At 44.3% G+C, this 19,957-nt stretch overlaps 1 protein-coding gene across 16 annotated transcripts; it reads right to left on the bottom strand.

Moving 5' to 3' along the window:
• Positions 1-9,457: 9,457 nt before the first annotated feature.
• Positions 9,458-18,734, bottom strand: LOC147341816 (RNA-binding protein 4B). 16 transcript variants are annotated; one of them, XR_015158102.1, is made up of 6 exons: positions 18,626-18,734; positions 17,539-17,962; positions 13,878-13,980; positions 12,010-12,686; positions 10,238-10,459; positions 9,458-9,662 (listed from the first exon to the last, which is right to left on the bottom strand). XR_015158102.1 is itself a non-coding variant. In XM_086385674.1 (4 exons), exons 2-3 carry the CDS (start codon positions 17,948-17,950, stop codon positions 12,019-12,021), a joined length of 1,080 nt encoding a protein of 359 aa, XP_086241800.1. In that variant the 5' UTR covers positions 17,951-17,962; positions 18,626-18,734; the 3' UTR covers positions 9,458-9,581; positions 12,010-12,018. The 16 variants fall into 16 exon arrangements, 4 of the variants coding, with proteins under 4 accessions (XP_086241800.1, XP_086241799.1, XP_086241803.1 ...); XR_015158103.1 differs by having other exon boundaries at positions 9,458-9,581; XR_015158099.1 differs by lacking the exon at positions 18,626-18,734 and adding an exon at positions 18,327-18,617.
• Positions 18,735-19,957: the final 1,223 nt, after the last annotated feature.

Here is a 19,957-nt window from a genome sequence, read left to right as displayed (position 1 = left end):
TCTACTCAGAATTCCCAGTAGTACTCTCAAGTCAGAGCCAGCATCAAGCATCTCTCACCTGGATTTCCTAAGTTCTTTACTAAATAATGTGCCTGCTTCTACCATCCAGTTAATATAACAGCCAGATTGATCCTTTTAAAATGGAAATCAGACACCATCACAACTCAGTTCAACGCGCTCCCTGTCTCAGGCCCTTTCCCCTCATACACATTTTTCTAACCACATGGGCCGCCCTTTCAGATCCTATTCACCAAAGACTTTCCTGCCTCTCGGCCTTTCTACCTGGAAGGGCCTTTCCCTTGACCACTTTAGGGCTAATTTCTTACCTTCAGGTCTTAGGTTCAGGATCAAGCGTTGGAGGGCCCTCCCCGACCCCGTTCTTCCCACCATTGTGCCCAGTTTGTGTATTTTGTGGTACTTATCTCAGTGTCTTTGCTTACTCATTTATTGAATTTTTGCCTCACAAAATGGTAAGTTAGGAGGCTAGGAAACTGCCCCAGTGCCTAGCAACAGTGCCTGACATGTAAACAGGCGTTTAATAATACATGTGTATATGTGTGGGTTTCCCGGATGGCTCAGGGATAAAGAATCTGCCTGCCAATGCAGAAGACACAGGAGATGCAGGTTTAATTCCTGGGTTGAGATGATCCCCTGGAGGAGGAAATGGCAACCCACTCCACTATTCTTAGCTAGAAAATTCTATGAACAGAGGAGCCTGGTGGGCTGCAGTCCATGGGGTCGCAAAGAGTTGGATGTGACTGAGCACACACTCAGACCTGATATGTGTAAGCTTGCATTTGAATGATGTGCTCTTCTTGGAAACTTACTACCCTCTGCCCTTGTCCCCATTCATTTCTTGCCTTAGCAGTCACCAGTCATTCAAGAAGCTGAGTGCCAGCTTAGGACCAGACTTGGGCAGGACCAGAGGATTCCTGGATGGCCCGTTAGGGTTGGTGTTATGCCCCATCCCGTAAGTCAGCAAAGACAAACAGTGAAACTGATAACTTAGGAAAGCCCTTTAGCTTTGAGACCTGATGAACCCTCGGGGCAGAGCTTGAGCAGGTTTGTGTCTGGGTTCCACGTCTGGGTGCCATGCTGGGTGCCCAGCATTCCACAGCTGGGCAAGAAAAGGGGAGCTGGAATCCCTTAAGACTGAAGAGGAAGTGATGACTGCTCTCCCTCTAGCTCCCTTCATGGATAGGGTGGAACGTCTCTTTTGCTTGTACACATCACAGCTCTCTGTGATGATAACCAATTGAGGGCTTTGCATTTACTCCAGACAGCTCTTTAAGAGGAAGCTTATTATGAGGCAGCAGTCTCAGAGAGGTTAAGTAGCAAGTCTAGGACTATAGAAAGAGCATGGATTTAAGTTCTGGCAACCCAGCTCTGGAGCATGAATTTCAACCTTTAGTCTGGTCAGTCTGTCCTGAGACCTGTGGCACTGTGAGCTCCTTTCTCAGTTGCACTCAAGGTTCTGTCTTTGCTGCAGCGTCCAGACCTTTGAGCCTCTTCTGGCCAGCCCTGCACTTGTCCGTCTTGAACTTGGTTCACCTTGTCCAGTACGGTGTGGTTCCAGGTGAGGGGTGGAAGGGGGCCTGTGGCAGTGGTGGCCTGGTCTCTGGATTGTTGGCCAGTTGCTCTGCTAAGGATATTGGCACAAATGCCTCATTGTGTCCCTATGGAGAGGCGCAAACGTGGACACATGATTCACAAACATGGCCACTGAAGCGTACCGGCTGTGCCCCAACTTGGAGGAAATATAATGGCACTTAGGGTGGGGAGGGTCTTTTCCCCTAACCACTCATTTTCCTAATTCTCATAGCCCCTGTCCTTCCTCTAGGACACCAGAGCCAAGGGTGGGCAGGGCCACGGTCACTGGAAGTTAGTTCACCTCGCCCAGTGCAGAGGGAACTTGCCCCCTCACCACACTCGTTCCATGCAGGGTAGATCTCGCGTCTGGCCTTAGGGCTGCTGGTGCCTTTGCCAGCTGTTCCTCTTCATTTCGGTAGCTGCTTTCTTTGGCTTTCTCCCGTGGTGAACAAGAAGTAGGAGTTGGGGGTCTTTTTCCTCACTGTTGTGTGTCTGTGGGGCGGGTGTTTTTATTTTATTGAGTTTTGGCTGCACTGGGTCTTCGCTGCTGTGTGAGGGCTTTCTAGTCGCAGCAAGTGGGGGCTGCTGTCCTGTGCTCAGGCCTCCTCACCGTGGTGGCTTCTCTTGTTGGGGAACACGGGCTCTGGGCACCTGGGCTTTGGTAGTTGTGGTACACAGGTTGGTTGCCCCTCAGCATGTGGGATCTTCCCTGACCAGGGATCAAACCCATGTCTCCTACATTGGCAGATGGACTGTTATCCACTGGACCACCAGGGAAGTCCTATTTAACCTTTTTGAACCCTGCATACATGGTGTGTGTGCTAAGTCGCTTCAGTTCTTTGCAACACTATGGACTGTGACCCGCCAATCTCCACTGTCCATAGGATTCTCCAGGCAGGGATATTGGGGTGGGTTGCCATGCCCTCTTCCAGGGGATCTGACCCAGGGATCGAACCTGAGTTTCCTATGGCTCTTGCCTTACAGGCAGATTCTTTATCAAATAACAGCTACCAAAGAAGCCCCTTTTTAAACCGTACTTGCTTTGATTACTACCTCATTGAGTTCTTGTGGATTAGCACAGATGATGGATGAGTCATTAAACCTGGGCCACTGTGCAGTTTAAATTTGGCCTGGATCCTCAAAGGATCTGCAAATCTAAGATACTACTATTTGAAATCATCCTGCCGGACCGTTCCCTCTTCCTTTGTGGGTTCCTGGGACTGAACTGTAATTTCTTGCTCTTCAGTTCTCTTGGCAATAGAAATAGCCCTGACCTTAAGAAAGCCTTGAGATGGATTCTTCTGACAAAACTGACAACTCTTCCTAGGAATGTATTTTTATCTTCTTCCTCCCAAATGTCCCAGAGACACTTCATCTCTGAGGCCCAGATTTGTGAGCCAAAGGCCATGAGGCCAATCTTAGGCTAGTTCCTTCCCTTTTCTGGGCTACTTTGCAGCCAGGAAACCTTTTCCTACCCTTGGACAACCTCTGAGCAGTGCCTTGAGTCCCCAGAGGACCTTACATCTTTTATGCCACACTAACTTCATTGTGTGGCCAGAAATTAGAGGAAATGATAGATCTGAGTCTGCCCCAGGCCTGAAAGGCGGGGCTTGGGCTGCAGAAGTCTAAGCTTTTGCTAAATTGGAGCTGTGGCTCAATAGTTTATCTCCCCCACCACCCTAGGAATAAAACCCAGGGGGTTCTGAGACACCATCTGAGGGGAATCTGCATGCTTTTCTCCGGCTGTAGTATTTCAGTTAGGCTGGGGTTCTTTTGCCTTGTACTTGAAGTACCTTAAGGTGCTGCTGTTATGGCTGGGCCTTGCTTGAGTGGTGCCTAGAAACTCCACCTCAGATAGCTGACTGCTCAGGAAGAAATTTATGGAAACGGAAGGCCTTGGGTATTATCCTTCCTTTTTCTTTTCTCCAAACTGGGTTAGGGACATGTTCTCGGCCTTCATCCCTCACAAACATTTCACTCACTTTGTGGACTCCTGATGAGTATATTTTCATTTCAAAGGAAAGAAATATTCTTAAAGTTTTAATCTTAAAGCACCTGTGGCAGATTCATTTTGATATTTGGCAAAACTAATACAATTATGTAAAGTTTAAAAATAAAATCAATCAATGCAAAAAAAAAAAAAAAAAAAAAACTCTATGTACTATTCAAAAAAAAAAAAAAAGCACAAAAAATAAGCTGTAGAGTTTTGGTCAGTCAGTTGAGTTGCTCAGTTATGTCCAACTCTTTGCAACCCCATGAACTGCAGCATGCCAGGCTTCCCTGTCCATCACCAACTCCTGGAGCTTGCTCAAACTCATGTCCATTGAGTCGGTGATGTCATCCAGCTGTCTCATCCTCTGTCGTCCCCCTCTCCTCCTGCCTTCAATCTTTCCCAGCATCAGGGTCTTTTTCAGTGTCAGTTCTTCACATCAGGTGACCAAACTATTGGAGCTTCAGCTTCAGCATCAGTACTTCCAATGAATATTCAGGACTGATTTCCTTTAGGACTGACTGGTTTGATCTCCTTGTAGTCCAAGGGACTCTCAAGAGTCTTCAACACCACAGTTCAAAAGATTCAATTCTTTGGTGCTCAGCTCTCTTTATGGTCCAACTCTCACATACATACGTTACCACTGGAAAAACCATAGCTTTGACTAGATGGCATTTGTCAGCAAAGTAATGTCTCAGCTTTTGAATATGCTGTCTAGGTTGGTCATAGCTTTTCTTCCAAGGAGCAAGCATCTTTTAATTTCATGGCTGCAGTTACCATCTGTAGTGATTTTGGAGCCCAGGAAAATAGTCTGTCATTGTTTCTATTGTTTCCCCATCTATTTGCCATGAAGTGATGGGACTGGATGCCATGATCTTTGTTTTTTGAATGTTGAGTTTTAAGCCAGCTTTTTCACTCTCCTTTCACTTTCATCACAACACTCTTTAGTCCTCTTTGCTTTCTGCCATAAGGTGGTATCATCTGTGTATCAGATGTCATCTGTGTATCAGGTAATTGATATTTCTCCTGGCAATCTTGATTCCAGCTTGTGCTTCATCCAGCCCAGCATTTTGCATGATGTACTCTGCATGTAAGTTAAATAAGCAGGGTGACAGTATACAGTCTTGACATATTCCTTTCCCAATTTGGAACCAGTCCATTGTTCCACGTCTGGTTTGTTGCTTCTTGACCTGCATACAAATTTCTCAGTAGTCAGGTAATGTAGTCTGGTACTCCCATCTCTTGAATTTTCCAGTTTGTTGTGATCCACCCAAAGGCTTTGTTTTTCTGGAACTCTCTTGCTTTTTCAATGATCCAATGGACGCTGGCAATTTGATCTTTGGTTCCTCTGCCTTTTCTAAACCCAGTTTGAACATCTGGAAGTTCTCGGTTCACGTTCTGTTGAAGTCTCACTTGGAGAATTTTGAGCATTACTTTGCTAACGTGTGAGATGAGTCAGTTTTGTTGGTAGAATTGCACAAATAATTCTTCTCTGAACTCTTACAGTGCTGTTACATTTCTTATAGCAATTACCGTTGTAGTCATACTTTCTTCTCTCTTAAGATCTCTGAGACTGACCTCATCTCCCTTGCCCCTCAGCACTCAGCAGTGCCTGGTGTACAGCCTTTAGGTAGGGCCTGGCCTGGAGCAGGTGCTCGGTGGTGGTAGAGTGGAGAGGCACAGCCCATCCGTGGCAAAGGCTTGACCAGTCATCCTCAGGGAGTTAAACCCTGTGCCCTGGAATTGTGTATGTGTGGTTATTTTTCTGTGAAGTACTTTTTCTTCCTTTAAAACAAAACATGAACTCTGTTGGCTTCATGATTAGGTGAGAGACCTCTATCATGTACCAGGCAAATCTCACTATTCTCTTTTAAACTTTTAAAAAATATTTAAAATTTTGGATGATTCTTTAAATTCTGTAGTGCTTTACAGTTTTCAAGAGAGTCACACAATTTCATATAATCCTGTAACTTTTTTCCCCCTACCCCTGTGCTGCCCCTCCAGCTTCTGTCTCCCCACTGGTAACCACCAGTTGGCTTTTCTATATAAGTCTTCTTATTTTAGTCACTCAGTTGTAGTTTTAGATTCAACATGTAAGTGATATCATCCAGTATTTGTTTTCTTATTTCACTTAGCATGACAGTGAAGTGAAAGTGTTAGTCACTGTTGTGTCTGACTCTCACCAGGCTCCTCTGTCCATGGAATTCTCCAGGCAAGAATACTGGAGTGGGTAGCCATTTTTTTCTCCAGGGGATCTTTCTCCTGATCCAGGGATTGAACCCAGGTTCCCTGCATTGCAGGCAGATTCATTTTCTGAGCCACTAGGGAAGGCCTCACTTAGTCATAAAGTTCATCTATGTTGCTGCAAATGGCAAAATCTGTTTTTTTATGGCAGAGTAGTGTTATAGGAATACCACCATCTACACACACACACACTCCACACATCATCTTTGTCCATTCATCTGTTGATGGACACAGGTTGCTTCCATACCTTGGTATAATAACTGTAGATAATGCTGTTGTGAACATTGAAGTATAATGCTACTCCCTTTTATTCCTGTCCAGTCATAGTGATCTTTCATGAAAAATGAATCTGATCCTATTATCCTCAAACTTAAAGCCCTTTTATAGCTTCCAGATTTTTTTCTCCTTAGCCAGCCTATGACTATACACAATTTTTTTTCATGTCTAACAGCTTTATTGAGATGTAATTCACATGCCGTACAATTTACCCATTTAAAAAATATTTACTTGGCTTCATGAGGTCTTGGTTGCAGCATGCCAGATCTTCGTTGCATTATGCAGAGGCTTTCATTGTGGTGCACACACTTTCTAGTAGTGCTGAGTGGGCTCAGCAGTTGCAGCACCATGGGCTTAGTTGCTTTAGGACTTGGGGGAATCTTAGTTCCCTGACCAGGGATCAAACCCATATCCTCTGAATTGCATGTGCTCTGAAGTTCCCAATTCACCCATTTAATAATAATTCAGTGGCTCTTAGTATATTCACAAAGCTGTACATCCATCCTCAATTTATTCTAGAGCACATGTACATTACTCCAAAAAGAAATCTTGCTCATTTTGGTTGTCTACCCCCAACCCCCTGTCCCCCCCGCCACCCCCAAAACACACCCTTCTCTAGGCCTAGGCAACCACTCATATACTTACTATCCCTGTGATGGTAAGTAGATGAGTGGGCTTCCCTGATATCTCAGTTGGTAAAGAATCTGCCTGCAATGCAGGAGACCCCAGTTCGATTCCTGGGTCAGGAAGAGCCCCTGAGGGAAAGGCTACCCTACCCACTCCAGCATTCTTGGGTTTCCCTTGTGGCTCAGTTGGTGAAGAATTTGTCCACAACGTGGGAGGCCTGGGTTGGGAAGATCCCCTAGAGAGGGGAAAGGCTACCCATTGCAGTACTCTGGTCTGGAGAATTCCATGGACCATATAGTCCATGGGGTCACAAACAGCCAGACGTGACTGAGCACCTGTCACTGTCCCTGTAGATCTACGTATTCTGGACGTCTCATGTGCACAGCATCAGGCAGCATGTGGTCCTTGTGTGTCTGGTGTCTTTCAATTAGGTTTTCAGCATTATCCATGTTGTAGCATATATTAGTACTTCATTCTGTTATTAGATAATTAATGGGTTATACAGATGTTATCACATTGTACTTATTCATTCATCAGTTGACAAACATTTGGGTGGTTTTCACAACTCATTTTTTAAAAATATGCAGACTTGAACCAGACATTTCATTGAAAAAATACACAAATGGTCCGTAAGTACAAGAAAAGGTGCTCACTATCATTAGTCATTGTTGTTGTTCTTTAGTCACTACGTCTCTCTTGTGGCCCTACGCACTGTAGCCCACCAGGCTCCTCTGTCCTTGGATTTCCCAGGCAAGAATAGTGGATTGGGACGCTATTTCCTTCTCCAGTTTCCAGTTAAAGATGAAATTCCTTAACATAGCCCATAAGGCGCTTGTAACTGTGCTGGAACTTACCTCTTCAGATTTCTGTTGTATAGACTTTGCTTCCTAATGGTTACCACACTTTTGCTGATCAGGGGCCTTTACATATGCGGTTTCCTCAACTTGGAATAGCAGTTGCCCCGCTCCACCCAGCCCCTAAAGTCAGCCACTATTTACGTTTTCAAAGTACCCTGTACTCGTCCCTCTGCAGTGCTTACAGCGAAAATCACATCTCATTCATCAAAATCCTGGTTTGGAATTCAAATCACTGATGAATCAGTTCAGGAACTTTTAGTGTGAGATGCCTTGTGGCACTTTAAAATGGTCTATAATGAGAATTTGGTCTTGGTGGATAAAAGGAATTATGTACCCCCACATGGAGTTTTTAAACTGAGGTTTAGAAATAAACCTGTTTCAACAGTCCTCTTATGTTGTCTGAAAACTAACCCCTTTGCAGTGTCATCTGTTTTGGGGAGAGTGAAAGGATTTTCTAGGGGAAAAGTATTTTATATGATTCTTCAAGGCTTTTTCTCCTTTACCTTTTTTTTTAAATTAATTTTTTTGGCCACAACATGCAGCATGCAGGAACTTAGTTCCCCAACCAGGGATCAAACCTGAGTCCCCCGCAGTACAGGGATGGTGGTTTAACCACTGGACCCCCGGGAGGTCCGTCCTTCAGGTTAGACTGTGCTGTGCAGTACAGTAACCACTAGTCACACGAAGCTAATTTAAAGACTTCAGTTTCTCAGCTTCACTGGGCACGTTTCAAGTACTTTTAATAGCCACATGTATCTAGTAGCTATAAATTGGACCACAGATATAGAACACGTTCAACAATGCCAAAAGTTGTACTGGACAGTGCTGATGTAGAACTGTACTGAATCATTTTTTTCTGGCTTTTTCTGCCAGTGATACGGAATCAAGACATGTTAAGTTGCTATGTTGTGACTTCCCTAGTGTCCCACTGGCTAAGACGCCATATATATAAATATCCCCACATCATCATAACTATTTTATTCATTTTAGCCAAAGTCTAATTCTAGTTTAAATTGTGAATTTAAATGAACATATACTGTGAAGTCAAACTGAGTCAATATGACAGGTCCCTGTTCTGACTCAACCTTTTCCTGACACAGGGTTCTCCTGTGGGGCTTTTATCACTACTAACCTGGGTTTGCTGGTGTATGAACGGGAAAAAGCAGCACTGGTTATTTACAGAGGAGGAGCCTGACCTCTAGGTGTAGCATACTTACTAATGTCTCAAGATGCTGGCTAATTCATCTCCACTCAGTGCTGAGGCTGTAGTACTTATCTCACTAAATACTTTTCATGTAAATTTCAGATTTCTGTTCTTCCACTGAAGTTTGTAGTTTGAGCACAACTGAGAAAGAACCAGAAGACATTTGTGGTAAATTAAGTCATACAAATACAAAAAGATACTTAAGTGTTAGAAACGTTTATTTGTCAAAATATATATATAAAAAAAAAAAAGTGGGAGAAGTGGAGTAAAACAAGGCTAAATTTCAGCTACTGCTGTACCACGATCACAGGTCAGACATAAAACAAAACAAAACAAACAAAACAACAACCAAAACCCCAATGGTCCTAGCAATTTCAGAAGATTAGCTTCAGTGTTAAGAGTCCAGAGCTAACAGAGAAGAGTAAAAGGTTGCTTGCCTCTACGTGGAAGGGAAAGGAGATGTTGCAGGTAGACAGGGAGAAGGGGTCAACTCCTAAGGAAAGCAAGATAAGAGGGATCCCACTGTACAGGAGAAAGGGGACGCCAACATAATCCTTACCTAGGGCTGCTCAGAGGCTGGGAACGAGAGGAACAGAAAGGCTACAGAGACTAGTACCAGGAGGAGAGAAAAGTGAATGTAGAAGAATTAAATTAAGAAAGAAAACATAGTTGGTCACAAACTCCTTTGTTTACTGAAACATGAAGCAATGGAAACATCCCGGCAAAGGGGACCGCGCGGAGCAAGTTCTCATATATGACCGCAGCCCGAGGGTTCAGTCCGCAATTATCCTACCTGAAAGAGAGCACAACACAAGAGGCTTACACAATGCCTGGAGAGCAGCTTGGCTCCGAGTACAAGGGCCCTGGTCCCGTCCTGTATTCCAGGGGGAAAAAGAACAGAACAAAACAAAACCAAGTCAGACTGGGTCAAAGTTACATCTCATGTAATTACCTTTCTACTATGGCTATATATAGGAGTCTACTTATATACAGAACAAGAAGCAATCTGTCTGGAAGACTGCTGTATTGGTGAGGAATGTATCTTTCTCATTTGTTTACCCATCTTTTAGGTAAAACTACTGTCACTGAAACCAAGGGCATACAGATACCAAGAACCATAATTTAATTTTTGGTTTCAAAAAATCAGAAGATGCTAGGTCTCAAATATGGTCAGTTATACTATTCTAAATATGTCTCATTTTAATCTTTCATATAAACACGTTTTCAGAAGTGACCATCATAAAGGGTTTCAAGGAGTGGTTCATTCATCCTCCAACACACCTGCATTACCACACTGTCACAGATTTAGAGTCCCAGTTACAGCAGTTCCTTTAGTTGACCAAATCTCCCTTACCAAAACAAGAGAAGAAACCCTAAATTCTCTAATTCTTCCATTGGTGATGGGAACGCCAGACACCAACGGCTGGGGGAAAAAGAAAGTTAACTCACACCAAGTTCCTCTACTTATTACAGACAAAGGGCCAAATCTTGGTCTTGATCTGTGCCAATCGACTTCAAAAGTTGTGACGTTCTTGAATCAGTTCTGCTAGGGTGAGACCCGAATTTGGATCCCCAACAGTTCTGGAGTATTTCATCCTGGCAGCCTCATTAACATCAGGCTCCTGGGACTGCAACCAACTCAGGGTTATTCAGTCCATATGAGGTTCATACCTGGAAGGTAAGTTTCTTTAACAGTCATCACTAAAAAGAGGTTAGTTGAACAACCACTGCTAGCAGTCAAAAACCACGTAAACATACCTTAGTAATATTTTACAGACCACAATATATACTATTTAATGTTCAACTTTGGAACACAGTTGAGAGAAATGTACAGTTATCTAGAAGACACCACCTTACTCTAGAGGCATATCCTCACTTCATGGAAGACCAGCAGCATTAAGAGATGAATGGCAGACTACACTAGTTGTTAAGACTATCTACTTGGTGCACATGGACACTCACTGCTACACAGGAGTCACAGCGCATCCCTGTCTTGTCACAGTCACACAGGATATAACATCACAGGTTCATACATTTGCTTCTCACTAAGCAAAAGGGAAAATTCCTGTCACTTGGTTTTCTTCTATTCATACATCAAAGAGGTCTGTTAAGAACCCTGGAAACTCGGTGGTAACTCAGTTTAACTTTCCTACTGGGCCTCCAGTTCTGCTGATGCTCAATTTCAAGGTACTAAGTATCAATCTCTAGATACTCCAATTATTCTTGACATTCCAACATCTTTGCTTACATTACCTAAAGGAGGAAAAATTAAACTGCCAGGGTTACCATCAATGGGATTTCATACACTTCAGAAAATTACCTGTTTAATCTAGCTCTTTACATGTTCTCAAACAAAAAAATCCCCCAAATTTGCTGGAAGCAATGGGAAGTGTCAGGCTCTTGAGAGTAGCATCATAAGCCATGCAGAAATACAGCTAAGTGCCCATGGAGAACAAGATGCTTACTATTAAGGAAGGGACCCACGGAATCCAGAGCAGACAGTGGCATCAAAACATTGCTTTCCAGCAAGTGTCTTGGAACTAAATGCCTAAAACTCAGAGGATTTTATTTGGCTTATATATTAGAAGAGTTTTTTCTGATAAAGGCTCATGAGCTAAGTAGTAGTTTTATTAGCAAATTGGAAATCTGAAGTTACTTTAAATCCTCATTGGTGACATTAATTATTAACTTCTGAACCCGTACTCTTCCACGTACATCACAGTGACTTTTGTGGTGGAAAGAGAAAGTGGTTTTGGACTCAGGTAGGCCTGACTATGAATTCTGGCTTTACCTCTCAATCACCAGATGACATCAGACAAAGCACTTAACCTCTCTGGGCCTTAGGTTCCTTTCTCCATAAAAGGAAATGTCTTAAAACCTCGCTGTATCATTGGACAATGTATGTGCAAAGAGTACTCAAGTGTTCTCTTCAACTATGTTTCCTGTAACCTGGATCTGCTTACATTTGATTAAAGAACAATATCCTAATAATCTGAGTTGTTGTTTTCCCGGGATGGACAAGTTGGTTGGAGTTGTAAACGAAGACCTCAACAGGCCAAATGAAGCTCTGGCCTAGAGAAATATTTAAGACTAAAATGCAGTGACTACCTTTTGGATACTGTCCTGACAGCAAACAGGTGGCTTTAGCCTCCTCTATGTGGCAAGGTCTCCTTTCTGGGGAACTAAGTGGACTCTCTTAACCACACCCACCCCACTCTCACCTCCAGTTTTTAAAAGGCTGAGTACCGTGCTCGGTCCACATACTGCTCCCGTTCATACCGGGCCATGTCATACAGAGAATTCCGTGCAGCTGCTGAAGCCTGAGACAGCTCGCTCTCTGGCCCATAACCGTAGCCCTCTCCGACCGTGGGGAGTACAGCTGCACCACGACGCAGGGGGCTCCTGTCCCTTCCGTAATAGGAGGAAGTGGTGGCAGCGGCAGCAGCCATAGCAGCCGAGGTGGCAGCAGCGCCTGAGTTTGGCAACAGGTGTCTGTCGTAGGGATCAACGGAAGTGGAGTTGAGGTGACTGGTCACAGCTGTGTTCTGGACTTGAGGCAGATGAGACATGGTCTGCTCTGCATAGTTGTATGCGGAAGCTGCTGCTGCTGCTGCCACTGCCTCGTAAGAGCGGACTCGGTAACGCTTATAGTAGTCAAGTGCTCCGTATGCGTCGTTGTAATACACGGATTCCCCGTAGCCCATGGTGTAAGGTGTGCGCACCGCTCCATACTGTTCATTATACTGCTCAGTAAAGTCCGCCACACGGCCCGAACGATCTACTGGACACTCTTTGGACCAGTGCCCCTCTTTCCCACACCGATAGCAGCCACTCTGGTCTCCCATCCCAGGGGCAGTGCGAAGCCGGCTGGTGGACAACTGCACGTGCATTCGTTTGCCTTTAGGAAATAGATGTAAGAAGATTTATTATAACTCATTAACCTTCCTTGTCTTCCCCAAAATCAACTAGTTGGCAAAAGACACACAAACATACAAACACACACTCCTACAACCCTATTTCAACAATCCCCTCCAAAAAAGAAGCTGAAGTTTTAACAGAGGAGACTTAGAAAATCTGAGTCCTCAGAAACCAGTCAATACTTTCTACTTACACCAGTAGACCGGGATTCCCTCCTACTTCCGTCTCCAAGACTTTCTTCTCCCCAGCACAGCAATTGAGAGTTTCCACTTTTCAATACTATTATCAAAACCTGACAATTTTTCCAAATCAAATATCCAACACCACCTCAGTTATGGTCTGCGTAGTAAAGCATCTTACCAACCTCTCACTGATGTACTCAGGGCCACATAAGGCCTAACCATGTACTGCAGCTTAAAAAACCACAGCATACGCTGTCTGTCTTGTTTCTTCCAGCCGTTTTTGTAAGTGTCACCAGAAGGCTATGCTGGGTACACAAATCATACCTGGCGCATCATCTGCTTCAACTCCAGGACCTCTTAAGAGTTAGCTGTAAGACCTTCCAGACTTCAACCCCACCCCCACATTGCTTTTTAAGCAAAGGTGAATCCACGCCTGCTGTGGAAAGAAAACCATCTACCCAGGTCTCTCAGCAGCAAGAGATGGTTCTTGAAGCGGTACTGGTTTCTTAGGGACAGTGTGTTTTCATACAATGGAATGATTGGCATTTCATCCTGTTATGCAGTAAACTACATAAACCTGTAAACAGTTCTTTACAGGGAATTGTCTACTTGTTAGAAAAATGCAGCACTGGGCTAAAGGCTTCAGGGCACCCGTACAAACAAGCCACATCCATACTTGCAGGAAATGACCAGCACAGGAACAGCTAAGAGAAGAAACAATCTTTGCCCGGGCTTGTGTACAACCAAGCCCAGGGACCCTTGCTAATGAAAGCATCCGAGGTCTTTAAAAGCAGTTTGAGAAAAGGCATATTCTTGGCAGCATTTGGTGCCAAACTGCCTAAGACTTTGGAGATCAAGTCAATGCTTTACAGATCATAGCCAAAAGCAGCCAGTACAGATGGAGAGGAACTGGGGCTTTGCATCACTAAAGGGCTGCTCAGGACAAATCCCCCCTCCGCGATCAGCAGGTTGCTCTCTCTATAACAGACCTTGTTCTGGATGCAGCTATGCGGTAGGAGGCCTCGTGCTCCACCATCCTGTTGGAAACAGCCCGATTCAGGACGGCAGCCAGAACAGCGCCATGCACTGACCCTGAGAGGGGAGCGGGTTAGTGCGGTAACATCACTTTAGTCAAACTCAGTTCTGCCCGACGTCCAACATTCCTACCACCCCAGTTTCTAGTAGCTGCTGCCTCAAACTTAAAACCCTTTCTTTAGCAGAAACAAAGGTGCTCAGGTTTTTACTTCCAGCTGCTAGTAGAGAGGCAGCACCCACCATAAACACTGATAAGTCAGCAAGATACCAAACAGCAATTTAATATGAAAGCAGCATTTAGCCATCCCATTATTTTCAGATACAGATACTCCCATTCTTATAAGTTATTACAGGTCAAATGCTAACTGTGCTTAGAACAGAAGCACACGGAGTTTTGCCCCAACTTATATCCCAAATGTAGAACTCCCTATAATTTGTACTGGAGGGATTACAAGCTACTTGGCTTTCAAACATGCATGGTGACATTAAACTTGTGTGATAGACACAAACTGTTTCAATTCTGAAGTCAGTGTAACCATGCCAATCTAAAAAGCAGCCAATCCAGAGACCTAGAAGTACATTTTCAAGGAAAATATGTAACTTAGTCCTTTACAGATTATGGGTCCATTTTTTTTGAGAAACAAAACCCAGTGATTTTTTCCCCCTTGATGTTTCTATTACTACATACAATCTCCACCACTGCTTTTAGAGTGGAATTCAGAAGTTTATAAACATCTGTAGTAGCTGTAAAAAGGATTCAGGTAAACAACTCTTTAAAAAAGATCTACAACAGAAGTGATAGATTTTTTTCACATGATCTTTCCAAAGGTGGTAACCAGGCATTTAATTTAAATTTCCTAAAATTCTTATAATTGAAATATACTGTGCTTCTTTATTACCTTAAGGAACTAATGCAAAGAAAACTGAAAGAAGATTAAATTCTACTACTCTACTACACCTGGAGAGGCCAAAAGCTTAAAAATTTTCTGAAATCTCCAAAAAAATTACTGAGGTATGTTGCCAACATTTCCCAGAAAACCAGCCTCCACCGCCCACAAGTGTTTTCTTTTGAAAGAAAGAGGTGGGCAACCTGAGATCCTCAATGCTGAGCTCCTACCAAGTAACAGGACCCAGAGATTAGGGATATAGCTTGATATACAACTGTACTCCAATTTAATGTTTATTTACACATTGGTTAAAAACAAAACACATAAACTCATATAACCAGCTTCCCAGCTCAGCTGCCTGAGTTATTACTTGGGAATAGCTTCTTCAGGGTCTTTCAATGCAAACTGTTTGCTAAGTCAGTAGCGGTTCAGTTCACTGCTGTTTATGGGGAGGAAACAGATCCCCAGAGACTCAGGTAAACTCAGATTTTGCTCCTTTCTTTTTAAGTCGTACAAGTCAGGACGCCTCAGTAGCAGCCATTAACATATAAAGGTTCAAAAGATGACCAAAGTGGCACTCTTAAGAGGTCCCCTTTATTAGGAGATGAGTAAAAAGGCTTTATGAAAAAAATGTGACAAATTGGTATCTAGATTGTATTTTCTGTAAGACTGCAACTTATTATCCAATGCTAAACTTTCTCTTGTCATCTGGAAAAAAAACAGAGCTGGTTATAAAAATGTCTGTACGTAAAACATAACGAAAAGTTGGGTGCTTTCTCTAGAGGGCCCAGGCTAAGAACATGAAAACCAAATAAAGGATACTTTTTTTCCCCCCAATAATGACGTTTAAAAAAAATCTCATGGATCATTGTGTTATTACATCCTGAATGAAACCCACTGTATTAAAACACATTTCTTTCAAGCCAACCCCCTCTCAATTAACTGACGTCCATATACCTATTTCTGATCCTATTCTTTTACTCAATAGCATATTAAAAAGGTAAAGACAAGCAGTATTATACTAGAACATCGCTGCAGTTTGTACCAGACTTTAACTGCATTCTTTCACATTTTGCTTGTTACCTATCAAGAGAGAACTCCCATTTCCTCCAACACTGTCCATTCATGATGCCCTCCTTCATCCAATGAAAATAATTCAGGGTATTTTTAAAGGTATCTGAAGCGCAAAAGCTTTCCAAAATAATAAAAGAAAACCAAATATAAATGAGGAAAGGTATTACATTTTAAAGCTTCTAACCATCATAGAAACATTTGTTGTTGCGAACACCACTCACCTTTTATCACACAGTGCTTTACTGTCAAAGCACTTTCACATCTATTGCCTCATTCTAGCCTCACTACCGTCCTGTGAGGGAGGTACGGCAGGGATCATTATAACTCTATTTTACAAGTGGGGAAATGAAGCACAAAGAGGTTAAAACGCTTGTCCAAGATCATATGACAAGTAAATGGTAGCAAGTCTACAATTTTTGCCCTGTGCTTTAAAGAGCAGCTAAAAGCCAGGACACCACTGGCTGAAGCCAGAAATATCTGATGTATTATTTGCAATCTCTACTATCTGCAAACTTTCTTACCCTTTTCTGGTCAACTTTTCCTCTTCTCCATTTCTTTTCTGTTCTCTAGGTTTAGTAGAGGACCCTTAAGTACGTCTTTACAACCCTTTTAAGGGTACTCAGAGAAAAAAAATGATCTTAATTTATAAACCTGAAAAGTGGATGTAAACATGTGGTCTAAGATGACACTATCAACAAAAAGCTTGTAGAACAGCGCTGTACGACAGAACTTCCTGTGATGATGTAAATGTTCTGTATCTGCACCGATACAGTCACCACTAGCCTGTATGGCTTCTGAGTACTTGAAATGTGTGCAGCACAACCGAGAAACGGAACTTTAAAATTTATTTAATTTCAACTTAATAGCTACACGGGGCTAGTGGCTACCATATCAGCACAGTTCCAGAGAGTCTTCAACCTCCTGTAGTACTAATGACAACGTATGTACTTTTATTAATGATATAAATAATTCGATATGACACTCTAATAGGAATCTTCTCAGAGGCAGAACCGTAATTCCCATTCAACCTAACATTTTTAGAAATGTCCTTTTTTCCCTTTAGGATTAAATAATAGTATGTGGAGCAGAATACATAGCACAGTTTTTGACTCTGCTCATATAGTTCATCACATACTGAACAAATTTGAGTACTCAAAAGATAACCCCCCAAAATCAGATTCACCACCCAGATTTATAATACAGAGATTCTTAAAGATGTCTTTGTTCTTTCCCATCAGGGCCCATTGCCCAGGGCAGTAAGGAGTATAAGCCCTATGCATTTAAACTCTCAAATATATAAGGCTTCCTCATCCTAACAAAAGCAGCAAGTAAGCCACAGACCTTTATCCTCTTCTCCCATTTGCAGATTAAACTTCCAACAGCACCCAAATGAATGACGCTTGCAGAAAAAAGTGACCTACCGTTTGTGATTCTACAAAGTTGAGAAACATCTTGGCAAATCTGAAAAGGAGAAGTGTTTGCTTCTCCAAGAGTTAAGTTGTGTTTAAGCATGGTAAACATACAATCGTTCTATTATTTCCAGCTAAAGTAGAATGGAAGACACCACCCTGCCAGCCCCATGGTCCTGTGTTCTTGCCTCTGTCTACACCTAGACCCCACTCGGTTTTGCCACCCAGGCCCCAGAGCAGTTCACCTTGAAACTCTGTGTTGTCAAGGCCCCTGATGGCCTCCACTGCATCCTCAGCCCGCTCCATGTGTACAAAGGCATAATCTTTCACGATGTCACATTCGATAACTGGACCGTACTCCTCAAACTTGGCCCGGAGCTCTTGGTTGGTACAAGTAGGACTGATGTTGCCTACATGCAACTTGGTTGAAGCTTTGCTCTTATTCTTGCTGGCTTCCACGTTGATGTTCACCCCGTGCAGCTTGTAGTGGTGCAGGTTGCGGATGGCATCCTCGGCCGCCGTCTTGTCCTCTATGTGCACAAAGCCGTAGTTCTTAATGATGTCACATTCCAGCACCTTCCCATACTGCTCGAAGAGTGAGCGGATCTCCTGCTCTGTGGCCTCCCGGGGCAGGTTTCCGATGAACAGCTTCACCATCCTGACAAGAGCCTGAAAGAGAAGAAAGGAGATTTTCAGAAGTTAGAGGCGAAAGTTTCAATGCACTGCATTTTGGATTAATCCTCCTAAGTTCTTGGCACCTTCAAGATGCTCACACAGACGTTCCTTCTTTTTTCAGTAGCGGGAGAAAGGTTAGCTCTTAAGGAGTAGTGTGAGCTGTGTGTAACACGCGAACGGGTCGGTTGTCAGCATGCATTGCATAGTCCCTCGTGGAATAAGGCGCATTTTAAGTAACAGGGTTAGCTTGATATACTCCTGTTTTGGGGCAGGTAAGAGAAGAATCCAAATGTGGGGAAAAGGCATACATATATCTAACTGTCCCTCGTAACGAGGTTTTGGAGGGAAATCTGTGTACCTCTCTTCCGTGAAGCATCACCGTTCAAAATACTTTTAAGAATAAAAAGGCCCCCTCTGCCCCAACTGGGAACCCCCACGCCCGCCCTGGCGACCCAACTCCAGTGCCTTCTCCCCAACAAAGACTCGACTCGACCCCTGCCCCGCCCCCTCCGGAGACCCGGCCCCGCCTCCTCCCGTTGTCTTCCCCGGACCTCCCGCACCAAGAGAAGAAACCCAAACCCTGGGCCATCCCCGTCCGCCAGAGGCCCGGCGGCCCGGCTCTCAGGCTCCCCACACACCCACAAGAACCTTGCGCACCTCCGGGTGGCAGCAGCGCTGGCGGCGGCTCCCGCGTCAGAGAGAACCCTACAAAATGGCGACGGCCGCTCAAACCTCGGCGCGACCGGGCCTTTCTCGCGCGCCACCTGACGCACGCGCGAGTGCGCGCTGCCCACCCCCTCCTCACCCTCGCGGGAGCCAGGCGACCAATCCCGCGGCCGCGTACAAATGGCTGCCCCGGGCTCGGCTCCCAGTCGCCCCGATACGGGGCGGGGCCCGCTGCTGTCGGCGCGGCGGAGCGGAGGTCAGCCCGCCCCCTGGCCCGGCTAGCCAATCAACACCTTGGACGGTGGTGTGGGTGGGGGTCGGCGCTCACGCGTCAGAAGGCTCTGGGCGCAACCACTGCCTTGGTGAAATCGGAAGCCCGGGAGTCATAGTCGATCATAATGGATCTATTCACAATGGATCGTGCTATTGGGCCGTGTCGGGGGGGCGGAGGTGGGGAAGGACGGCCGCCGCTGATGACAAAGGGTTATCCCACTGAGTCCCCGATAAGCGGGTTTTCTTAGCAATCGGCCAGCCTGTATGGTAGCTTGGGGCAACATTTTAGGAATACAGGTGGGCCACATTTCAAGCAAACCTGGCTTTTTTTTTTTTTTTTTGGTAGAGCTTTGTAAGATAATTAAAAAAATTTTAATTGCAAACATGTACTTCATTGGTGAGGAAACAGAACCGAAGATGGCAGAGCTGAGATAGCTCGTAGAGGCATTCTATCCAGGCTACTCTCAAATCAGTTGGGTTTTGTTTGTCACATACACGAAGGCTGGTTTTCTCTCCCTAGCTAGAGAATTAAGTTCTAATTATGTGTCCTTAACAGTTCCTGATTCGTGGTGAGCACACCAACGAATGCTTGGTATAAGAGAATCAGAGAGGTTTCTTGTTTTGGGGACAGGCCAGGGTCTCCACCTCCAGACCAAGCTGCTGGAGGACAGGGCAACTGACCGGGGCATTTTCCAGCTTTCAGAATTCAACTGTGGTCCAAGGGCACCTCCTGCTGGCAAAAAGGAAGTTACTAAGGGGGATTACTCACTGACACCTTTGGACAAAGAATAGACGTTTATGGAGATTGATGGACTTAGCTTATCTCCAAGTAGAGCATGCCAGGATGTTTGTCCAGTCACCATTCCTCCTTGGTATCTTTTCTGATACTATCAGGCACAAACTGCATGCTGTCCTCTTCCTCTCCAGCTACTCGGTTACATTTCTTTTACTGAATTCTTTGTTTTCCACCAATTTCAGAAGAGGCACTGTTCTTCCAATTCTGATAACATTCATGCTTATCTCCCACCTAATTCTATTTAACCCTCCCCT

Source organism: Bos grunniens, chromosome 29, assembly GCF_055505025.1.
Source record: "Bos grunniens cultivar Pamir isolate PY7600 chromosome 29, Bosgru_T2T1.0, whole genome shotgun sequence".
NCBI classification, from domain to species: Eukaryota; Metazoa; Chordata; class Mammalia; order Artiodactyla; family Bovidae; genus Bos; species Bos grunniens.
This window is presented reverse-complemented; position numbering and strand designations above follow the sequence as displayed.

Coding starts and splice junctions, on each gene's coding strand:
- LOC147341816 (XM_086385673.1), bottom strand. Junction 12,687..17,538: donor TGACAACACAGAGTTTCAAG/GTGAACTGCTCT, acceptor TATTTCCTAAAG/GCAAACGAATGCACGTGCAG.